The sequence below is a fragment of the Podarcis liolepis genome (genome assembly GCF_965112155.1).
Source record: "Podarcis liolepis genome assembly, chromosome: 10".
NCBI classification, from domain to species: domain Eukaryota; kingdom Metazoa; phylum Chordata; class Lepidosauria; order Squamata; family Lacertidae; genus Podarcis; species Podarcis liolepis.
The window spans coordinates 16,942,796-16,965,626 of record NC_139562.1 but is presented as its reverse complement, the minus strand read 5'-3'; the positions used below and the strand labels follow the sequence as shown (position 1 = coordinate 16,965,626).

The 22,831-nt window shown below is 45.6% G+C and overlaps 2 protein-coding genes across 2 annotated transcripts in view; one reads left to right on the top strand and one right to left on the bottom strand.

Moving 5' to 3' along the window:
• The window catches only part of CALD1 (caldesmon 1), a 195,499-nt gene extending 192,521 nt beyond the window's left edge, over positions 1-2,978 (top strand). Inside the window, exons 13-15 of the mRNA XM_083464294.1 lie at positions 10-90; positions 256-289; positions 2,002-2,978. Coding sequence (XP_083320420.1) covers positions 10-90; positions 256-289; positions 2,002-2,030 — 144 coding nt within the window. The 3' untranslated portion in view covers positions 2,031-2,978. The remainder of the gene's footprint in view (positions 1-9; positions 91-255; positions 290-2,001) is intronic.
• A 1,721-nt stretch (positions 2,979-4,699) lies between these two features.
• On the bottom strand, positions 4,700-19,784 carry LOC310686973 (aldo-keto reductase family 1 member B7-like). The gene is made up of 10 exons (XM_083461559.1): positions 19,585-19,784; positions 14,056-14,223; positions 13,076-13,192; positions 12,865-12,942; positions 10,979-11,101; positions 10,343-10,440; positions 8,741-8,822; positions 7,657-7,740; positions 6,110-6,192; positions 4,700-5,473 (listed from the first exon to the last, which is right to left on the bottom strand). The coding sequence occupies exons 1-10, from the start codon at positions 19,648-19,650 to the stop codon at positions 5,431-5,433; spliced, it is 942 nt and encodes a 313-aa protein (XP_083317685.1). The 5' UTR covers positions 19,651-19,784; the 3' UTR covers positions 4,700-5,430.
• Between the last annotated feature and the right edge of the window lie 3,047 nt (positions 19,785-22,831).

The following is a 22,831-nucleotide window of genomic DNA, read 5'->3' as shown; positions in this document are numbered from 1 at the left end:
TTGAACTAGGACTTAAAACCTGGAGACGTCTCCGGCAAACGTAACCTCTGGGAGAAGCAGTCGATTGAAAAAGTCACTTCCCCCACAAAGGTAAGAGATCGCAAAGAGCCACCGCTGTAAGCTCAGTATTTTTCAGCTCTTTATACCTTTCTTCTGAACAGTATTGAGCAATCTATTGGAAATAAATGCTATGCAATTATTATATGTGCACAGAAATAACCTGACCTTTCAACTTTGTGCTCTTCTGTAATTCAGGCGACAGCGGCCGGCAAAAAGTCAGAGACCAATGGTAAGTGAAACAACAATATTTTTTGGGTGTTCATGGTGTGAGCATGCTTCCAGGGTGGCTCTAGTTTGAGAAGTGGATTCCAGGAACGGTGGCATAAGCAGAGCACTTTGGGTGGGGCAGGGTTTGCTATTTAAGATTAGTTTGGGTGAGAAACAACATTCTGTATTAGATAAATAGCCTCAATAGCCTTTCTCTGACAGTGGAGGAGATGTTTCGTTACAAGAGTCTAGATTAACAGAGTAGTACAGTGGTACCTCAGGATGCGAACGGGATCCGTTCCGGAGCCCTGTTTGCATCCTGAAGCGAACACAACACGTGTCTGCACGTGTTGCTTCCGCGCATGCACATGACGTCATTTTGACCATCTGCGCATGCGAGCGTGGCAAAACCCAGAAGTAACACGCTCCGTTAATTCCGGGTCGCCGTGGAGCGCAACCCGAAAATACTTAATTTGAAGCACATTTATCCCGAGGTATGACTGTATTATGTTTTCTATCTAGTTTCAGGTGCTTTGGAGTTGAGGTCCTCAGCCAAATTTTATTTTTTTTAAATTTAGGTGGCGGTGTTCTCTTTCCTTTTTTAAGGAGGGCTTGGTTGAGTGGGGAAGTTGCTACTATGGGGTGGTGGTGGTAGGTACCTATGGTTTTGGTGTGATGGATCCTCTTCTTTCTCCTTCAAGTCTTTTTTCGCATTACAGTCATACCTCATGTTACAGACGCTTCAGGTTACGTCTCTTCAGGTTGCGTCCCGTGGTGACCTGGAAGTACTGGAAATGGTTGCTTCCGGGTTTCACCACTCGCGCATGTGCACAAGACCAAATCGCGCTTCATGCATAAGCGCCAAATCGTGCCGCGCACCTGCGCAGATATGGCGCTTCAGGTTATGAACGGGCCTCTGGAATGGATCCCGTCTGCAACCAGAGGTACCACTGTATTGGCTTAAAACAAGAGGTGGGGAAGCTGCAGAACTCCAGATTTTGCTAAGACTCCCAACTTGCACTGTCAGCAGGGCCGAGTGGTCAGGGATGATGGGCACTTAAAATTTTTACGTTCCTCATTCCTTAAGTGTTCATGCTTTACCCTTTTGATAATCCGTTAGCAAGTAAACAATACAGTGGATATTATTTGAGTTACGTAGCGGGAGATGGAGTGCGGAAGTGATTGCAAACCACTTCTAGACCTTAGAGTGAGCAGAAGGGTATTGCTTATAACTGAGCTCTTTGCACATTCAGCATCAGAACGCTGAATCAGCACTAGGGATGGGGGAGAAATGTGATTCAAGTTGTATTTAATCAACCTAATCCAAACTTTTCCACAAAAAAAACCATGCCAACCAAAACACAGCCACACTTCAGAATTTGTTCTCCTCTGAATTATTTTGCAGTGCAGTTTGCCAGCCAAGTATCAGGAAAAATATAAATATTAGAGAAAATATGCTTTGCAAAAGAAAGTGTGTATTAAGAGTCATTTGCACTAAAGTGCTGCTGAATTTTCATGGGGAGTTTTTTGTTTTTTTTTAAAAGCCCCAATGTGGAGAGAGAACTGAACTTAAAAACTGAGAAACTACAAGAAACCAAAGCTTGACAGATTCACCCATGCCGTAATCAGCAGTCTTTGTCACAATTTAGGATTTCATGGTTGTGCAAATAGGTCAGAGGAATGGCATTTTATTGTGAATCTGTGCTACCCACTAACTTCTCTTTCTTTCAGCAGGTTTGAGACAATTTGAAAAGGAGCCCTAAGAAACTCACCAATGATGCTGGACCAACTCGGTTTTTAATAACGGAAGTGCTAAATTTGTCCCTTTCCTTTTATATATATTTATGTTTGTTTACCAAAAGGCCTTCGGGGGGCGGGGGCGGGAGGGGACTGGGGGGGTCCGCTGTGTTTTTTGGTGCGTTATCCCATTTTTTAAAAAACAAAAGACACCATGTATATTAGCACTGTATTTAATAATCAGCCTTAAAGCATTCATCCTAATAGTAGTGCCTTCGAACAAGAGCTTTATTCTTAAAAAGAAATCCACGCTGTGAAACAAGAGACACTTCTACTGCGTAGCTCTAACCAGTTGTGTGTCTGAACAAGGCTGTATTTGTGCCGTAAGAGAGGGGCGCCCTCTAGTGTGTACACCTCCAGAATGCAGTCCTAGTTCAACGGAATGATGCTTAGGAATAAGATTGGATCAGTCTGGACCACTGAGGGGGCGAAGAAATTAAAAGCATTCGATGGCTTTTAAAGGCAGAGGTGTAGACGACCTATTTGCCGCTGGCTCCTTACTGAACACAGATGGGTTTGGCATTAATTCCCTGTTGCATTCTCCCTCGGAAGCCCACGATTTGTGCATCTTCCCTGGGGTGTAATCGCATATGGCATGGGTACATCACACCAATGCTCTGTTGCAACAGTGCCTGGTCCATTAACAGTATTTTTAAAAATATTGTTTTGCAGCAGGGCCAGGAAAAATGTGGCATGAGGTCAACCACACGGCAGGAGGTGAGAGGAGGCAAGTGTTTCCCCCACTCTGCGAAAATGAATGCCACTGGGGAGACCACAGGGAACGGGCCACTGTGGACCACCCACAAATTCTACCCAGTTCCACAGCTGGATTGAGCCCTGTTATTTTTCTTTCTTTCTGCACTTTAGATTGAGGCATGGAAGAAATACCTTTTGCTGACAATATATATATATATATATATATATATATATATATATATATATATATATATATATATATCTCCCCTGTACTTTGCCCATGTCAAATCGGCACCCAGTTGAAACCTGCTCTGTACTTTAAGGTATCGTTCCTTTTCCCGTCTAGTTTTAAGTTAATAACCTAAATTTGGATGATTGCGGTTGACAGTGGTACTGATAGCTTTTCTCTCTCTCCTTTTTTGTTGTTGTTGTTGTCATTTTGGTTACTTGCAACTTTAGAATATATGCATAAAGCTTTACAAAAATTAGCTGTAAGGCACTACTAATGGTAGAAGGCTTTTAATACCTGCTAGAGTACTATATTTAGTTATAAACGTACATAACTAGCCAATATCACAACCTTTTTGTTTTTACAAAAAAAAAAAAATACACACTTTTTATATTAAGATTTCATAATTGCCATTAAGCACGTGGCAAGAGAAATATTAGATTGTTTTTTAAAGAAAGTATCAGATGCCTTTTAATGGGTAATTAAAAGTATAGTTTTAAAGAGGGAGGGAGGGGTTGGAAAGGGTATTAAGCGTCAAGCATAATGTCACTTGTATAAAACAATGTAGCTAATTTATATAAAACTACCATAATTAACACACACGAGACACGCGTACACATTGTTGGCGACACACTATTTCTAACTTACCGCACGCTAGATTTACCCTTTATCAGGTCTCTATGCATCTCGGTCTCTTTTTAAAAAGGCATAGCCCAGCCCCTTGTAGATGCAGCTATATGCATCCAACATATGGCCGTTGGCCAGAGGTGTAGTGTCACAAAAGGGCCTAAGCACACCTCAGGCTGAACACGCCAGTTATTTGTACGGCAGGGTCAAAGGCCAGCTGGGTTGTGGGGATGAAGGGGGCTCCATTGAACCCTGTGCGGACGTTCTCTTCTAAAGAACTGCAGCTGCAATGGGTGCATTTGGGGAGCTGGGGTGTTGATGAAGGGGATGCTCACGCCCCCAACGCGTCCTCCCAAAATTCCTTACTTACAGCCATATTATTTGACTTGTATATATAGCAGCCTCAAGGATGACAAAGTTAGGTTTGAATTTACATATCGCACGAGGTTCTGCTTTAACACCATAAATTAGGCGGGTGGAGTAAAAAATAGGCAACTCAGTTTATGGTTGTTCGGGTTTTCTGGCCCACTTCTCAGATAAAAGTTATAGCCTGGGAACGGTTTTTGCCTTGTTACTGTTTTTGTTTTTGTTGCCTCCATCTGCCCTATTTTTATTTTGAAAGTTAAGATTCTGTGGCACTATCCAAAGGACAGCTCCAGTGATTTCCTCTAAAACCTTCTTGTTTACATATTGAATTTCACTTGGGCTTTCAGAATGAAATCATGCAGTGAATGGCTTTTGGATCCGTCTGTTACTGTTTGGTGGTGGTTTGTTGTTTTTAATACACTTTTTGGACTCTTTACATTCAAGTATCTGCAATAAAACCAGTATGTTGAACCTGCAATTCACAATAAATGCAGTATGTCTACCAGGTGGTTGGGTGTTCTCTTCCCCCGCCAAATAATTTAAGGTATTGATGGGATCAGGCTGTGTGTGTGTGTATTAGCCCCATTCTGTGTCACCACAGGGTCTGCTGAGCAGGGTCACAGGCAAGAGGCTGCTCCCAATTCACTGGATGAGGATAGACAGGATGCAATGGGCAGAAGATCTTAAACAGGTGGCATGAATCAGATTACCCAAGTGTTGGTGTGGGAATTATTTTTATTATTTCCAAAAGGTACACACCACTCCGTAACAAAACAGGTAAGGTGTTTGGATTTCATTGGCCCGGAATGCACAACTGGGTGGTGCATAATACTTACCCTTAAATGTAAGGCAAGCATTAGGATCCAAAAATTCTTCTCTGGCTCAGATTTTAATCTGAACTGGAGAAGAAAACTCCTCCTTCTCCCCTGAGGTTCACAAACTGGTTCAAATAAATCAGGTGGGGGAGCCTATGGCTCTCTGGATGCTGTTTGGGCTACAACTCCCATAGCCCCTGAGCGCTGGCCGTGCTATGTGGGGCTCATGGGAGTCCCAACAACATCTGGAAGGCCACAGGTTCCCCATCCCCAGAATAAACCAAGCTTTTCTCTCAAGCCCACTTGCAGGTGGGTTCACCCAATGCGAGTGATGTTGCAAAAGCATCACAGCCAACAAGAACTCTCTAGCAGGGTCCTTGATCAACACTCAATACTTGGCCAACTTCAGTAGATGGGGAGAGAGAGATGAGGAAGGTAGCCTTTTACAACATCATCCACTTGTGTTGCGTCTGTGGGGTCCTCTGGTTGTTCATTCCACTTGTCCTGAGTATTTCTCCTCTCCTTTCGGATGAAAGACCCAAAGTGGTTGGCTAAGAATAGGTACCTGCACTAGAGCTTCATGACGCAGGAGTCCCAAAGGCAGTAATTCTACATCCGGAGCAGCTTCGGTTCTTAGTAATCGGCTTTGAAAGGGTAGTCTTTGTGATTGACAGAACTGCAAGAACAGGACATGGAAAAAGCTTCTTGAGTTTGAATTCATGAAAGGTAAAATCATGGGGTGGGAGAGGATTATTATCATCAGTTTGCTACTCGCCCTTCACCCTAAGGTTCCTGGGCGGGTTGCAGCAATTCAAATACAACGCTAAGAGTGGTTTAACACAACTTTGTATGCCACCTAGTCCAAACCCATCTCAAAGCAGAAAATGCAGAGTTACGGCATCCCACAATTTGTCCACAAGAATGTCTCCATTAAAGGAAACCCCACTGTCCCTCTGATAGTCAGTACCATTGTCCAACAGCCCTTGCCCTTAATTTTACAGTTCAACCAAAATCTACCCCACTGTGATGTCAACCCATTAGCTCTGTGTGTGTGTGTGTGACAGCTCTCAATGCCTATAGTCAAACAGTTTTCAGGCAAAATGCCACAGCATACCCTTAGCAGGATGTCAAGGCGGCAGGGAAAGGGTTACTTTTTAATTATATTTGAGGTGCTTTGCGTTTTTAAGAAAAGTTGGAAAGAATTTGGAACAGAAACAGTGGCTGTGGGCGCACTACAGAAATAAAAATGATTTATAGCCCCTCCTAAACCTCCCACTAAAAAAAAGATAGAGCATGGAAGTTTCAAGCTTACTGAGCCATCACACAATCTCTCCAGTTTTTGTTCAAGCCGAGGAGAGTCGCCATCTCTTCTTTAGTCAATTCAAAGTCAAAGACCTATAATTTAAAAAAGAATGAAAAAAGTGAGGTACATTCCCCTAGCCCATGGGTTAATAATGAAATGTCAAGGTAACCCGGTGTGTTTGTGTGTGTGTGAGAGAGAAAGGGTGCCCAGTTTTGAAACTGAGAACATTAACATTCCTACTGAGGAAGATGTTAAGTGTGCATGGTATGTGAGTAAAAGCAGTTGCTCCTGTGTGCATGGAAACTTCCAGAATGCCACAGTTACTGTCAGCTTATCACAGCCTTCTGCCAAGGAACCCAGGGTGGCATCCTCTGTAAGGATGTTCGACAGATGTTGAGCTTCATGGCTGAGCCAGGAGTTGAGTCCAGGTCTCCCTGATCAGAAGTTCAGCTCTAACCACTGTACCACTCTGCCACACACCACTGACTCTGATGCATTAAATTGCTAATTAAGTACAGTGGTACCTTGGGTTAAGTACTTAATTCATTCCGGAGCTCCGTTCTTAACCTGAAACTGTTCTTAACCTGAAGCACCACTTTAGCTAATGGGGCCTCCTGATGCTGCTGCGCTGCCGGAGCACGATTTCTGTTCTCATCCTGAAGCAAAGTTCTCATCCTGAAGCAAAGTTAACCCGAGGTCTATTTCTGGGTTAGCAGAGTCTGTAACCTGAAGTGTTTGTAACCTGAGGTACCACTGTAATTAATTCGACTTCTTGCCTTGCCATAAGGGCCCAGGGTAGATTACAGCAATTTAGGAATACAATATTAAGATGTACCTACGTGTGAAAAGCATTCTATAACTAAGGGACAGCCACAAATAATCATTTCTCTCAAGCTGGCCCCCCGAATCTCTGTGGGCAGTAGAACTACCCAAATAGGTTCCCTCTGCCAATCTTAACATCCAAGTGAGTCGGTGGGGAAGGAGGCGGTCTTTCAGATTTTGGTGGCCTGAATGGTTTCAAGCTCTAAATCCCAAGGTGGGCACATTGGATTAGTGCAGCTGTTTGAAAAGTGGGTCTAAATGGAACCCCAAGCTGCAATCTGGCCACTGCATTTTGGACCAGCTGAAGGTTCCGAGTCATCTCCAAAGGCAGTCCCACATAGAGTGCATTGCAAATGCAAGCTAGAAAGTAATGACTGGGATGTTCAGAGGGGTCCATGCACTCCATGCTCTTTGATTATGGGAACACAGATTATACTCTCAGATTATGGGTTTGGTGTTGGGAGCTAGCAGCCAGCAGGGTGGCTGGACAAACCTATTAGCCATTCAGCTCCTCAGAATCCTTTTCGTACTACATCAGACCATTGTACCATCCACTGCGACTAGCAACAGAACTCCAGGATACCAAGACTTGAACCTGGGTCCTTCTAAATAAATGCACAGCATATACTCTCCACACCAGTGGACTACAACACTTCCCAAACTGCTATATGATTCAGGTGAGTGGTAAATCCACATGGCTGCATTAAGAATGGGGCAGGGAGATTCTCCTTTACCTTAAAATTCTCTTCCAGGCGGTGTGGTTTTTCTGACTTGGGAATGACAGCCACGTTCCTCTGGATGTGAAACCTGATCAGAACCTGCAGGGGCAAATCAATACCTGTTTCCAACAAGGGTGGACCAATGTTTTGAGCATTTCAGATTTCCAATGAACTCAGCAACAGCTAATAATAATAATAATTTTAATCTGTCTCCCTATCTCCCCCACCCCTTTAATCATCTTGCCATGGGGATTGGCTGAAAGGCTTAATTCATGGCAGTCAAAACTACACATCTCATTCTCATGTTTGTTTGCATGAACAGCAAACAGCCTCCTCAGGAGGAGAAAATAAGCAGACCTTCCAAACCTAGATGGGAATCAACAGCTGTGAAAAGCAGCATTCTGCAATGATCCTAATGCAATACTCCTCTTGGTTCAATTATGCCACCACCAGCACAGGCCCCAATCAGCCCCTTCTGGTGGGCTGATTTGCAAATGCAAATACAGGAATGGCTACATGCCTGGGATGATGATGAAGAAGAGTTTGGACTTGATATCCCGCCTTTCACTCTCCTTAAGGAGTCTCAAAGTGGCTAACATTCTCCTTTCCCTTCCTCCCCCACAACAAACACCCTGTGAGGTGAGTGTGACTGAGAGACTTCAGAGAAGTGTGACTAGTCCAAGGTCACCCAGCAGCTGCATGTGGAGGAGTGGGGAATCGAACCTGGTTCACCAGATTACGAGTCCACCGCTCTTAACCGCTACACCACGCTGACTCTCTGAGCTGAATCTGCACACCTCACCCCACAATTACTACACAGATGCACCATACTACAGTAGCACCTCAGTTTTTGAGCATTTCCTTCGGCTTTCGAACACTGAATACCCAGAAATGTATGCTTCGGTTTTTGAACGTTTCAGAAGTTGAACGGTCTTCTGGAACGGATTATATTCGAAAACCGAGGTTCCACTACATTTTCAGCAGAGAAGCTCCCATGTTAACTGAGGCTTCCCTCAGCTTTTCCACATGCAAAAATAAGGCACCATCCAAGTTCAGGCTGACAGCCTCATTATTCACTCTTTGTCTTCAGCATATTTACCTGTGCGACGCTCTTCTTGTGCCTTGTAGCAATCTCTTTAACCGTTGGGTCCTCCAACAGGATAGGGTCCCCAGGCTTGAGACTACAAAATAAAGCCAATACGCCCATTAACAGTGTGATTCCATGCCTGTGTATTCAGAAGACCCACTGCATTCAATGGGGCTTCTAGCTAAGTGTTGGATTGAAACTTTAAAGAGTTATCCTCTTATTTCTTTGGCACATATGACACTAAGCAGAAAACCTAGATTTCCTACATAGAACTGCAGCGATAGCTGTCTTGCAGCAGGCAAAACTACTTCCAAGTAACACAATTCTCCTTTTTATTCTCATAGAATTTTGGGTGTTGGAAGGGAGCTTGGAAGTAGTCTCATCCAACCCCTTGCTCGGTTCAAGGTCTGCTGTGCAGTTTGCAACTACAACACCCCTGACAGGTAGCTTAAGTTAGCCTTTGCTTAAAACACCCCCCAACAAAGGGGAGCCCATCACCTCCACTGAACAGCTGACCGTTAGGAAGTTTAGTCAGATGCTTACAAACGAGTCGCTGTCTTCTAATTATTTAGAGGGTTGTCACCTAAGAAGATGGAGCAGACTGGTTTTCTGTTGCTCCAGGCCAAGGACTAGAATCAATGACCCTTCCTCAATGTTAGGAAAAACTTCCAAGTGAGAAGAGCTGTGGAACATCCTTTAAGGACATAAGAAGATCCCTTCTGCATCAGGTCAAAAGGTCTATCCAGTCCAGGATCCTGTTCTCACACCATCTGATCAGATGCCTACGAGAAGCCTGCAAGCAGGACACAAGCACAACAGTGCTTTGCATTCAGTAGTTTGTATTTAGAGGCATACTGCTTCTGACAACACAGGTAGAGCAAAGCCATCGTAACTAGTAGCTGTCAGGAGCTCATCCTACACTCGAGTAGGACCCTGGCAGAGAAACATGCCCGACTGGCACGTTCCCTCCCTCCTGGCCAATCATTCGGGAGCTTCAAAAGCTTTCTTCAGCCCAAACATCACAGCGACTGATGCCAACAGACATCGGCACACTTAGGGATCCGCAGAGTCTTCACAGCTTGCGTGACAGACCTCAGCAACTCGGCATTTTGGCTAATCTACTTTATTTACATATAAACACACACGGAGCATTGCAACATGGCTCCCTCTCTCTCAAGCATCAGACAGTAAAGAGAAAAAGGACAATAGTCCCACTTCACGGAACACAGTAACACAAACATCCTGTCTCCATCACTTCCCACTCTGTGGAGTCAAAACATATACAGTCATGTGAAAGACAACAATCCCATGACTGCAATCACGGAGCAGGAATTCTAACAGTAGCTGCCGACCTTGGAAGGTAAGAGATTTTCCTTTGCAGGAGGCATTTAAGCAGAGTCTAGGCTTAGTGATTATGTATTTGCAAGAATACTGTGTCATGTAATATGAAAACCAGGTAATACATAAATAAATACAACAGTAGATAAGCTCCACAGACCCATCAATGACTCCATGGCCATATACACTTGATCACGCAACATAAACACAGTAAGCAAACAATCTGGACAACGAATGTTATCATCCCGCCAAAAGTTTCATTCAAAGCAGTCTTACGTATGGGCGCCGAAAGGTCGGTAAGCAGTCACAGAGATCCCTTTGGACTGGCAGTAGTGAATCAGCTTCTCCTGGGTAAGGTACGGGTGGCACTCAATCTGCAAGCCCAAGAAAACTCTGGATTACTCAACTAGCAGGCACTGACACACTCCTTTGAACAAATGTCCTATTTTAGGGGAGACCAAACATTTGTGAACTCACCTCCCACTCTACAGACACAAATGCACACACACACATGTGTTATCTAAGAAGGTGATAAACAGTCAATCCCTCTTCACAGGGAACTTTGAGAGGGGAATAGAGGTTTCCTAACAACATGCAGTGCCCTCAACGAAGCACATCTCCCAGAATGCTTGGGGGGAAGCCGTGACTGCAGAAAGTGGTAGAGTGCTTTAAAATGCATGGTGTGGCTGCGGCCTAGTTGAGGAAGGCAGCACAGCTAAGGATTCTCAAACACAAGCCAGTGACCAGCTTCAATATGTCCACATCCATGAAAGCAGGGAAGCTCAGCTGTGTTGGGGGAGCTTGCAAGGTAAGGTTGTGGAGGAGCAGTTCCTGACGAGACCGTGCCCAGTACTGAGGAGTTTCAACGCAGCAACATTTCCAGAAGCTGGCAGAGATGCTAGCCCTACTCACCTGGTGGTTGACAGGTTTGTGCTTCAGGCCAGGTTTCTGCAAGAGCTTCTCGATCTGATAGTGGTTGAAATTGGAGATCCCAATGGCTTTCACCAGCCCACAATCCACCAGTTCCTCCATTGCCTAAGGGGAGAGCGGGAAGGCAGATGAAATTCAGGGCATCACCTTGGTCCTATGTGTTGGAACAAACTTTCACACCTGAGCTATAACCACAGGTGGCAAGAGCACAGCATCCCTGGCCAAGTGAACCATTTAGACGGGTGGAATATCATCAGCATCTCAAAAGCCATGATTAAGCTATGATGACATGCAGCTGGAGATGAGATAAGGAAAATGCTTCTTTGAAACTCATGTTTATGCAATGTCAGACACTTAGAAATTTCTGGAAATATTACTATGGGTAAAATTTAAAATTGTCAGATAATTGCATCATTTCTTTCTTTCTTTTTACCCCAGTTTTTTAATATTTTAATTTTTATTGGAATTTTATTTACAACATAACATAAACCCCCACCCCCCAAAACAGAAATCCACCCTCATTAAACATGAAAATAACATACAATGAGCATAACATACAACAATACAGCCAACCAAATAAAAGACTTCCTTTATCCTGTATCTGGCCTCCTTGTTTATTTCTTATAAGCTGTTTCCTTTATGAATAATTATGAATCGCTATCTGTGTTTTGGCAGAAGGGCACAGAGAGACCACGTACGTTGACCCCGTATAGTTGGTATATAGTTTGAAATGACGCAATAAATAATTATACAAATAATAATAATTGCATCATTTCAAACTATACACCAATTATATATGGGGTCAATGTACGTAGTCTCTGCGCCCTTCTGCCAAAACACAGGTACTGATTCATTGGAAAGAAAATACCATGGCCCCCTCTGATCAATGGATAGAAGACATGACAACTCTTGCAACATACAGACAGAATGCTTTTAGATGCAGACTGTGTCTGAATAAATGTAACAATATTTGGGGTCCATTTATAAAAAGCACGATGTGTTAATGATAATTTTACATTTGTTGAAATAACTGTACTACTTATACACCCATATATTATATTGTATCACAATTTCAATGTTTCGTTGTGTTGTGTTTTTGCTTTTTTCACTTTATTTTCTCAGTGGAAATTTTCAAAAATCTATACATACATCTATGTTTAACCCAAAGGGGTTAAGGTTGCAGAGGATAGGGCTGAAACCAAGCCCAGTTAACCTCCTAACCTCCCAGGTAAGGCACTTCTCAATGATGCTCAACTCTGGCTGAAAATCCCTACACCTGACTGGAACTGGCAATGCCTGTGCTTGACAGAAAGATGAGTCAATGAATGCACTGGTATTTCTCACCATTAGAGCACTCGGGAGGTGAGGAGACCTGCTGTTCGGTTGGGGAGAGACTGCTGCTCTTTGGCAGAGTATTTGCTTTGCCTTCAAAAGATCCCAGGTTCAATCCCTGCCATGTGCAGGTAGATCCCTGGATAGTCGCTGCCAGTCAGTGTAGAGCACGGATAGCCAACCTGGGGCACTCCAAATGCTAGGACTCCAACCCCCATCAAGTCAGCATGGCCAAAGGGCATGGATGATAGGAATTGTAACCCAGCAACATCTAGAAGGCATTGTGATTGCTGCCTTAGTGCTGATGGGACAAGTAAGGCATCTTCCTCTGTCTGCGCTTATAAAAAAATTATGGCCTCCATGTTCATCACCTCTGATCGAAAAAAGGATTTCAGGGAATAGAGCTGCAAATGAGAAGACCTTTGCCCAAGATCTTAGTAGGCTGCTTCAAGTTCCTTAGCATCCCTGATTTTCCTGCTCAACCAAAAGATGGAATTCATTGAAGCACCTTCAAAATAAGCTCAAGTCAAGCTTACCTCCCAAGTGCCCAGATAATCCGTGTTGCTGGGGATGACCATACCCTTCTCGTCACGGGGAACTAAATCCTCTCCGGCCTGGCGGAGAGAAAAGGGCAATTGTTATGTTTCTGTCTGTTGACCACCTCCCAGTCTTGGGGGGGATGAGAATCTTCCTGTAACATCCAAGGTCCACTGAGCAGAAAGGGATGATGAGGGGCTTCGCTGTTACCTTGAATCCCATGGGGAAGTGCATGAGATAGAGGTCCAAGTAGTCCACCTTCAGCGCAGAGACAGAATCCTGGCATGATGCCTTCACCAAGTGCTTCTCATGGAAAGTGCACCACAGCTGTGCAGGGGAAGAAGAAAACCATCAGCACATTGACCCGTCTCCTCTGCCGAGTTGGCAGAAAACATCACTTTCAACCCTGATTATGAGTCCTTTACCCAAGGAACCGTTGCAGACCCCAGGCCAGGGAAAGCCAACGTGGGGCCCTCTAGATGTTGTTGGAGTACAACAACTCCCATAAGCGTCAGCCAGAATGTCTAGTGGGATGATGGGAATTGTAGTCCAATTCTCTTCGCTTAAGAAGTATAGCAAGCTCTCTCTGTTACATTTTTGACATTAGTCGAACTTTTCCTCTCTCCCAACACTTCCCAAATTGGTCTATTTCTGCACTTTTCGATTCTCATTGGGGTTTGTTTGCATGCAAATGCTGTTTTATACTCCATATAATCATTACTACACACTGCTTGGGTATTCTCTGAATGCAGAGCGGATTGGACATTATGAAATAAATATATAAAATCTTGGGAGAAAGCTAGTATAGGGCTTGTATATCTGACATGATAGTTTTCCTTGCGTCTGTTTCTTCACGATGGCCTTCCCCTTACTCTGACCATGAAGAAGCATTCAGACATGCACCTCACAGCACTCTCTCTCTCTCTCTCACACACACACACCCACCCCTGTAGCCAAAAGGGATAACAGTATAGGAAAATAATATTCTGTTTATTGTACTCAGGACCAATCTATACATTGTTGGCCATGCTTTTTTTTCCCCAAGCACTCAAACCAGCCATGTTTATTTTGAAGCGGGGAAAGGAGCCAGGGCCCAATCCAGAATGTGCTCCCAAGATGGTTTCTCACTGAAAATCAACCACCTCAGGCTGGGGCTCTGAGGAATCTTCTTGAGGCAATAACAACCTTACCTTGCTAACAACGAAGAGATCTTCCCGTTTCACGGCCCCTTCCTTGATTTTCTGCTGGAGGGCACTCCCAATCTCATCCTCATTCTTGTAGTAGTGGGCGCAGTCGAAGTGGCGGTATCCGAGGTCAATGGCACATTTAACGGCTTCGCCTACTTTTCCAACTGGTGCCTGAAATACAAAATTTGTATTATTTTTTTCAAGCACTGCCAGCCTTAGAAATGTACCAAATTGCCTCCCCCCCCCCTAAAACAAACAAACATTCCCAATTCGAATAAATGTCAGATATATTGCTAACTGGATTTATTAAACGTTTTCAAACATTACCACAAAAAGAAAAACCAAATCTTACCAAATACTACCATGCCCCCCACTCCGAAAACATATATTCCCACAATAAACAAGCAATGTGATTTACAATTTGGAAAACAAATTTCAGGGAAGAATGAAAAGGATGGCCAAGTTGCTAGCGTCAAAAAGCTTGCACAAAACTAGTTCCAAATAGGCAAAACAATTTGACACCGAAATGCTGGAATTGTTTGCTGGGGCCCTTTAGATTTCAGTTATTCCACCCTGGGTATAGAGTTGATATGACAAAACGTTAATCTGGGTCAAATATTCCAAACTTCCATCCATACATCTGGTGCTTTGCAGAGCGGCACAGCCAAAAGGGCAGATTCCCTGTTCCAAAGACTTGCAAACTAAATCAGCATTTCCCAGCTTTATGCCCTCCAAATGTTTTGGACTACAATTCCCATCACTCATTCTGAGGGCTCTTGGTCAGGGAAGGCTGATCCACCACAGTTCTGCTGCTAACTCTGAGTCAGCAAAACCATGTTGGCTAAACTTCCCCTAGACTAGTGCTTCTCATACAGCAGTGATGGGACCCATCGGATTTAGAACTTAGGGAATTAAATCAGGCAGAAAGATTTCATCTGCAGAACCGGCTCCTCATTTCAAAAGTTATGCCTAAGAACAGCAATGGTGGGAGAAGTCGCCTGACCACCCCACAACCCCATTTCCCCCCCATGCCTGCCTCCACCAGGGCCAGGGCCTTCTCAGTGATGGCTCCAACCTGGTGGAATGCTCTGTCCCATGAGACCAGGGCCCTGCAGGATTTAACTTCCTTCCGCAGGGCCTGTAAGAAAGAGCTATTCTGCCTGGCTTTCAATCTGAACTTAGCCTGATCTTTTATTCCCCTTCCTTCCCTCCCCCTCCCCTTTTTATGAAGATTGCCCACTCTGAGATCCCACAGCTCGTTCTCCCCTGGTCTCCTCGCTGGCCCAAACAGGACTAATTAAGCCAGCTAGCCCTGGTGATCATCTAATGTTTAATGGATGGATATTCCCCCTAAATTGATTTCTGAATTCTGAATTTATTGTTATTCATGCTTTATACTGTATTTTATGCTGTTTTCTGTTGCATCAATTAAGTGTTTTAAATTTGTTGCTAGCCACCATGAGCCCGGTTTTCTGAATATTATTTATTTCTTATTGGTGCAAGTGATGCCTGAGTAGGGTTTGTGGCTTTGCGGGGCAAGCAGATCTTTCTGCCTCATTTCACAATCTGCAAAAAAAGAAAAAAAAGAAAAAAGTAGAAAAAAAGAATTAAGATGCCAATTCCCTTAATAAAAGATGAAAAATGGGGAGAGGATGTTGCATCGGGGGGTCTTGGCTGGCCGAGGAAGTTCAGGCCGCCTTATGACAGCAGGAGGCAGAAACGTGTCTTTATATTTCTAAAATTGTTCCCATTACTTTTATGAGGCTGAACAAACAGAATGAGAAAGGCAACATTTTCCTCTTGGCTGCGCTTCTACAACAAGGCCCTTGGGAAAGAAACTTGTGATGCTTACCGTGAAACAACTCTTAGGCTTCCAAAAACCGGATGATTCTAACTACAAATTCTCTACGAACTATAAATTGAGAGGTGTTGTTTGCAGGCGATGCGGCCTTGACAGGGCACTCCAAGGAAGCTCTACAGAGACTTATCAAGTGTTTTGTCTGAGTTTCACCATAATCAGTTCCCTTGACGCTGAGCTGGACAAGCATATTGGCAATGCAGTTACTTCAACGGCTCGCCTCTCCAAAAGGGTATGGGAAAACGTGATGTTAACTCCCAGTACCACGATCATGGGTAGGCAAACTAAGGTCCGGGGGCCGGATCCAGCCCAATTCCCTTCTAAATCCGGCCCATGGACGATCCGGAAAACAGCATGTTTTTACATGAGTAGAATGTGTCCTTTTATTTAAAATGCATCTCTGGGTTATTTGTGGGGCATAGGAAGTCATTCATATTTTTTTCAAAATATAGTCCGGCCCCCCACAAGGTCTGAGGGACAGTGGACTGGCCCCCTGCTGAAGAGGTTTGCTGACCCCTGACCAAGATGATCTTGCGTGTTGTGCACACTGCATTATGGAAGTGCGTCGTGGTCAACTGACAACTAATAATAATAATTTATTATTTATACCCCACCCATCTGGCTGGGTTTCCCCAGCCACTCTGGGCAGCTTCCAACAGAATATTAAAATACAATAACCTATTAAACATTAAAAGCTTCCCTAAACAGGGCTGCCTTCAGATGTCTTCTAAAAGTCTGGTAGTTGTTGTTCTCTTTGACATCTGGTGGGAGGGCGTTCCACAGGGTGGGTGCCACTGCCGAGAAGGCCCTCTGCTTGGTTCCCTGTAACTTGGCTTCTTGTAGTGGGGGAACTGCCAGAAGGCCCTCAGCGCTGGACCTCAGCGTCTGGGCAGAACAATGGGGGTGGAGATGCTCCTTCAGGTATACTGGACCAAGGCCGACAGGAGCGACTGACAGGAGAGACACCTCAACACCTTCCACATGCGCTGTGTCAGGAAGGTTTGGGGCTTCACATGGCAGCAGAGAGTCTTAAACCAAGATGTGCTCTCCCAAGCCCACATTTCCAGTGTGTTTGCACTCCTGTCTCAACAAAGTCTACTCTGGCTTGGTCATGTCCACCGAATGGATGAGGGCAGGATCCCCAAGGACGTGCTGTACGGGGAGCTGGCTTCAGGCACCAGGCCCGTTGGCAGACCAACTCTGTGTAACAAATATGTCTGCAGTTGTGACATGAAGGCTGGCAGCATCAACCCCGCTGATGACCTCAGACTGCTTGGAGACAGTCAGTCAAGGTTGTGTATCCACAGCAGTGACCAGAGGAGGAATGACTGCTGGGAGGAGCACAGAGAGAAGGAACACCCTGGTCATCTGCAGCAGCAGCACAACAGGATGCAGGCGCTGCAACAGTTTGACGTCACCTCCAAAGGCAAACTCCTCCACTGTCTCCCAAGACAGACGGAGGCCAAGAACAACAACAGCATAAGGCAGTTTCCTTATACCGAGCCAGACCCATCGGTCCACCTAGCTCAATATTGTCCACACTGGCTGGCAGCAGCTCTCCAGGGTTTCAGGCAGGGAAAATCTCCCAGTCCTACCTGGAGCTGCCAGGGATTGAACCTGCGACCTTCTGCATGCAAGACAGAAGCTCTACCGCTGACCTATGCTAGGTCATTGTAGTTTTGATAGGGATCTGGGGGCTGTTATCCAATTCCCTGTTCAACATACGATGCAATTACAACATCTCTGACAGATGGTCGGCCAGCCTCTGTTCAAAGGTATTTCCCACCATTTCCCAAAGCAGTCTAGTCTACTGCTGAACGCCTCTTATTACCCTTAGGAACAGGGCTCCTCATGTTTTACCAAAATCTGCTTCTTTGCCATTTCTACCCATGAATTCCTCTGCAGCAACAAAGAGCAAAGTCAGCTGCGTGTGTGTGTTCATGAATGAGAGATGGATAATTTGCCAGCGCTTTACTTTTTCGTAAAGTCATTAGTACAATGGATGGGTGCCAACTGCAAACCCAGCGTTAGCCAAGCTTGGCAGCTTCAAGGCATTTAGCTTTTTTAAAAAATTATCATTATAAACAAGTATATCCTGCTTTTCACTGTCTAGGTTGCAAAGCGGCTTACAATGCCAGAAATTATACAATGTAAAGAAATTCGAAACATAAATTGAACCTCAATATTCAAAACCCTCAGAAATTTTAAACATTTTAAAATTTCAATCAAATGCTTTTTACCACAAATACTAAGCATATTTAGGATTTGTCTACTAATATAATAAGCGGGCTACACTGGATCACGATCTAGAACACTGGGGGGGGGGGGAATTCTCATGCCAAGTGCAATGTCCGCAGAGGAAAATTGTTTTGAATTGGAAAATGGGTACAGGAACATTTTCCAGGTAAGAATTTACCAGGAATTCCACATCGCTGATGAATGTTCGAGAAGAGTAAAGCCAGGAGTGAACTGCCTTGGCTTACAAATTCTGCCACTAAACTGGAAACTGAGAGGCCGTCCTAATGGGCTTACTGTTCATTTGGGGTCATCGCAACTACAAGAGATGCTTTTGTACCTCACTTGATGACTATGAACTTGGAAGACTGGAAACTGCATGGGAACTGACTCCTCTGAAAAGCTTTTGGGCGAGTTGACGAGAGGAGAAAGAAAACCGCTCTCTCTGATATGAATTCTGCACTGGCCATTCACACACGCAAGTCACCAGGTCCAGCAAAACACTTCAGAGGTCATGTCTGCCAGCAAAACGTCTGAACTGACAACTGAGAACCACTTGGAACTGAGGGGCTACGAGGCAACAAGAGGAAACGAGTTCTATGTGTGAGGACGCTGGCAACGGCCCCATCCACAAATGCAAAATATCGCTGAGAGCAGCAGGCAGGCATATGTGAACGTGCATGCACAAAGTACGATTTTCTTCTCTCCCCCTCTCCTGTCCATCTAATGAAACTGGCTACCAGCTGATTCAAGATAATAATAATAAAAACTAAAAAAAACTTTCGATATCACGGCGCAGAATAAAACTCCCTGGACGCGCAAGTCATAAGATAATGGCGACAACCACGGCCTTGGACTGCTTAAAAATGGAACCAAGGCAACTTTGGGGAGAACACGCCTCTCAATTGCTAATAAGCAAAATAGGACCTGCAGCTGCTTTGATGACTCTCAAGCGCCGCGGAGTTCTCACGTGCAGGCACTCCGAGAAAACGATCTGCACGTGAGAACGAGGCTTGTGCGTTTTTTTCGGGCCGAAGCAGCACAATTTAAAGGAAACGTTCGTCCTGGAAACGCACCCGGTTTTGGATGAACCTTATATTACCCGAATCGAGCTGAATATAGGCAATAAAAAGCAGAGAAGGGAAAGAGTTGCATAGAAATCGCTCCAAAGCGCAGCAAGGCCGATCTCCTTTCCCGGCTGCGCTGAGCAAACGTGCGGAAAGGCACGGCGGCTAAGCGCTCCGCCGAGCAAGCGGGTCTCCCTCTCCCTCCAGCTGCGCAAGGAAAAGAAATAAATGGGGGAAAGGCTTAAAAGCAGCCAGGCGCGCAACTCCCGCCTGCAGCCCGGGCAGCTTTGAAGGCGCCGCGCTGCAAAGGGCAAAATGCAAAAGCAGCAGCTGCAGCTGGGTGGTCCCTGCGCCCGCTTTGCCCTCCAGTACCTGCCAAGTGCCCAGTCCGAAGAGGGGCATCCTCGCCTTGGTGCTCAGCTCCACGAACGCAGCCATGACTCTCGCCCTGGGAGCCTCTTCCTTCCCCCGGGAACAAGCCGCAGCTGTGCGGGTCTCTCTTCCCCGTGACCAGCCTGGCTCCGCCCCGGCTCTGCAGGAGAGCGCGGAAGCGCGGCGCGTATAGAGGGCGGAGGGCGGGCCGGACCGGGACGCACTGCTTAAGCGCGTGTCGCTGGCGTGGGCCGGACAGGATCCATGCAAACGCCTGATTTGTTCTGTGTACTATGAGCCCTCACCCCGAAAAAAGTTTCCATTGCAATGGAAGAAGCGGGTTCAGGAGAATGGGAAGCTGTCTGGAGGAAAGTGCGAGCCTGCAGACTTTTAAAATAGACTTGGCCTTTCTCTGGTTGCTATAAGGAAGCGCCGGGATATCTTAATCTGCCTTTGAGGAGCCCAGGGCAGTAAACGTGCCTTTCTTTATTATTGCATTTTTTTCCCTTTACCCTCCCACCAAGGTCACCAGGAAATGCAGTCCACACATATCCCGACAGAATGTGGTGGCAAATCTGCGGCTTTGACTGGTTGTGGATTGTGCATTCATTGCTAGGTGAGGATTTGAACCCACCCCATCCGGTTAAGCCCTAGAATCACAGACTTGTAGAGTTGCAAGGGGTCGTTTAGGCCAATCTCCTCCTGCAATGGAGGAATTTCAACACACGGTCGCCCATCCAGTTTGAAACCCTGCTGAACCCTGCTTAGCTTTGCAAAAAATGTGCTAGCAGTTTTATTGCTGCATCATAATACTTTATCCACACCCCACAGGCTTTCTGCCTGCAGGGAGTTTGTACATAAGGCGGTGGTGGATAACCTCAGATGTGGGGCCAAATGTGGCCCTCCTGGCCTCTGTCTGGCCCTTAAGACTCTTCCTAGGCCACACCTGCCACTAGTCCAACTTTGCACCCTTTCCTGAGTGGTTTTGGCCTGGCTGGAAAGTGTCCTTGAACAGAGAAAGGTATGCAAGTCTGTATAGGTAATGCCTGTTGACATTTCCATTTCACCTTGAGCAGACGTGTGGAACAGTTGCATGTCACATGTCTGTTTACATTTCAGCACAGCTTGCAGGGAACTTCCGTTGTGTATAGCTTTTGCTTTTCCTGTTCTCTCTGAGACGACATGAGAGAGACGACGTTTCTTTGTCCTGATTTATGATTAATAGCTGTAGTATGCTTCCACAAGCCTCACGCCTATTCTATGTGTGCAGTGTGATCTGCTGATAGTGTGCCCGGGTTGCTGATTTACGTCGGAGCAGAGGTGATGGTCTTCCCAGTGGGACGGCTGGAAGGAGGCGGCCCAGCTGGGGCTAGCCAGCTGGCCTCCCATCCCTCTGCACGCCACAGTGCCATGGGTTACACTAGAAAGCAAAATTTACATGTGTTGCCTCAACCATTTGTGCCTCTGGCCCTCGGAAGCCTGACCCAAAAGGGAATGTTGCCCTCCACCCGACATCGGGAAGCAGACAAGGATATGCCCACCAAGTTCAACTCGACTCTGTTTTGCTACTACGTGAATAGATATTCCCATCAACAGCTAATATGAACAAGGGAACAGCCTCTTCTCCTTGCCAGTAGTGCAGCAGGAAATCCAGAAGTACAGGGGTCCCGCCATGGGAGCCACAGCCACATGTCTTCTAAGATTGTGCAAGGTTGCATAATAAACTTCTGCAATAATAATAATAATTAGGAGCGCATTGCAATGATCAATGTGTTGCCTTTCAGCTAGATCTGGGCACATACATGGGCAGATAATTTGGAGTTCTCCAATACCTTCTTTTGGAGTGGCTTGAGTTGTGAATTATTAAGGGAAGTAACAGAACCTACACATAGGTCTATTGAAATGGAAGCGCCTTGTGTTTTCAGTGTTCCTAAATGCAGTGGCAAAAAAGCTCTCCTTTTGTGCTGACGGGGGGTGTCTCTAGGGCCCTGGAGACAGGGATGCTGCTGCAATAAGTTTTGGACCCCCTGGACCGCTCCACCTCTGCTCCCCTCCCACCGGATGATACTTTTAGGGCAGGGCTAGGGAAGCTGTGGCTCATTGGACTCCAACTCCCAGCAGCCCCAGCCAGCATGGCCAGTGGTTAGGCATGATGGGAGTAATAATAATAATAATAATAATAATAATAATAATAATAATAATAATAATTTATACCCCGCCCATCTGGCTGGGCTTCCCCAGCCACTCTGGGCGGCTTCCAACAAAATATTAAAATACAGTAATGCATCAAACATTAAAAGCTTCCCTAAACAGGGCTGCCTTCAGATGTCTTCTAAAAGTCTGGTAGTTGTTCTCTTTGACATCTAGTGGGAGGGCATTCCACAGGGCAGGCACCACTACCGAGAAGGCCCTCTGCCTGGTTCCCTGTAACTTGGCTTCTCGCAGTGAGGAAACTGCCAGAAGGCCCTCTGCACTGGACCTCAGTGTCCAGGTAGAATGATGGGGGTGGAGATGCTCCTTCAGATATACTGGACCGAGGCCGTTTAGGGCTTTAAAGGTCAGCACCAACACTTTGAATTGTGCTTGGAAATGTACTGGGAGCCAATGTAGGTCTTTCAAGACCGGTGTTATGTGGTCTTGGCAGCTGCTCCAACAACCCCGAGAAGGTCACAGCTTCCCCGTCCCACTTTTGAGGGTGCTCATGCTACCCTTCCCAGGAACTGGGACTACAGGGTTATAGGAAAAAGTGACGGCACGGAGTCCTCACCATGTGGCCTCCAATCTTCAGGTGTTACCAAAATAGTATAAGACAAGGCTGGGGAACTTGTGGTCCTCCTGATGTTTTTGGACTCCCGACAGCCTCAGCCAACAGTCCAGAGTGATGGGAGCTGCAGCGTAACCTCTGGAAGTTCCCCATCTTTGACAGAAAAGGATGTTCTGAAGCAGCTCCCCGCCCTTAAAGGAATGTTGGACAGCTGCCTGATATAGAAATCTTTCCTACAGGATATACTGCAGCCCATATAATGCTAAGCATGAGCCCTCTCACTGAGCTATCCCATGACTTGGGAAGGAGGTGGACTGGGACATGCATACTGCATATTTTTAGCTTGACAACGTAACCGGGTCTTTTGCGATCCTAGAACAAGGACTTCTGTTTGGATTCCCTTCATCTTCCCTCAGCCTGGAGAGAGAGAGTGAGTTTCCTTGGCTTTCCGAGACACGAGAAAAACACACATGCACACTAAGG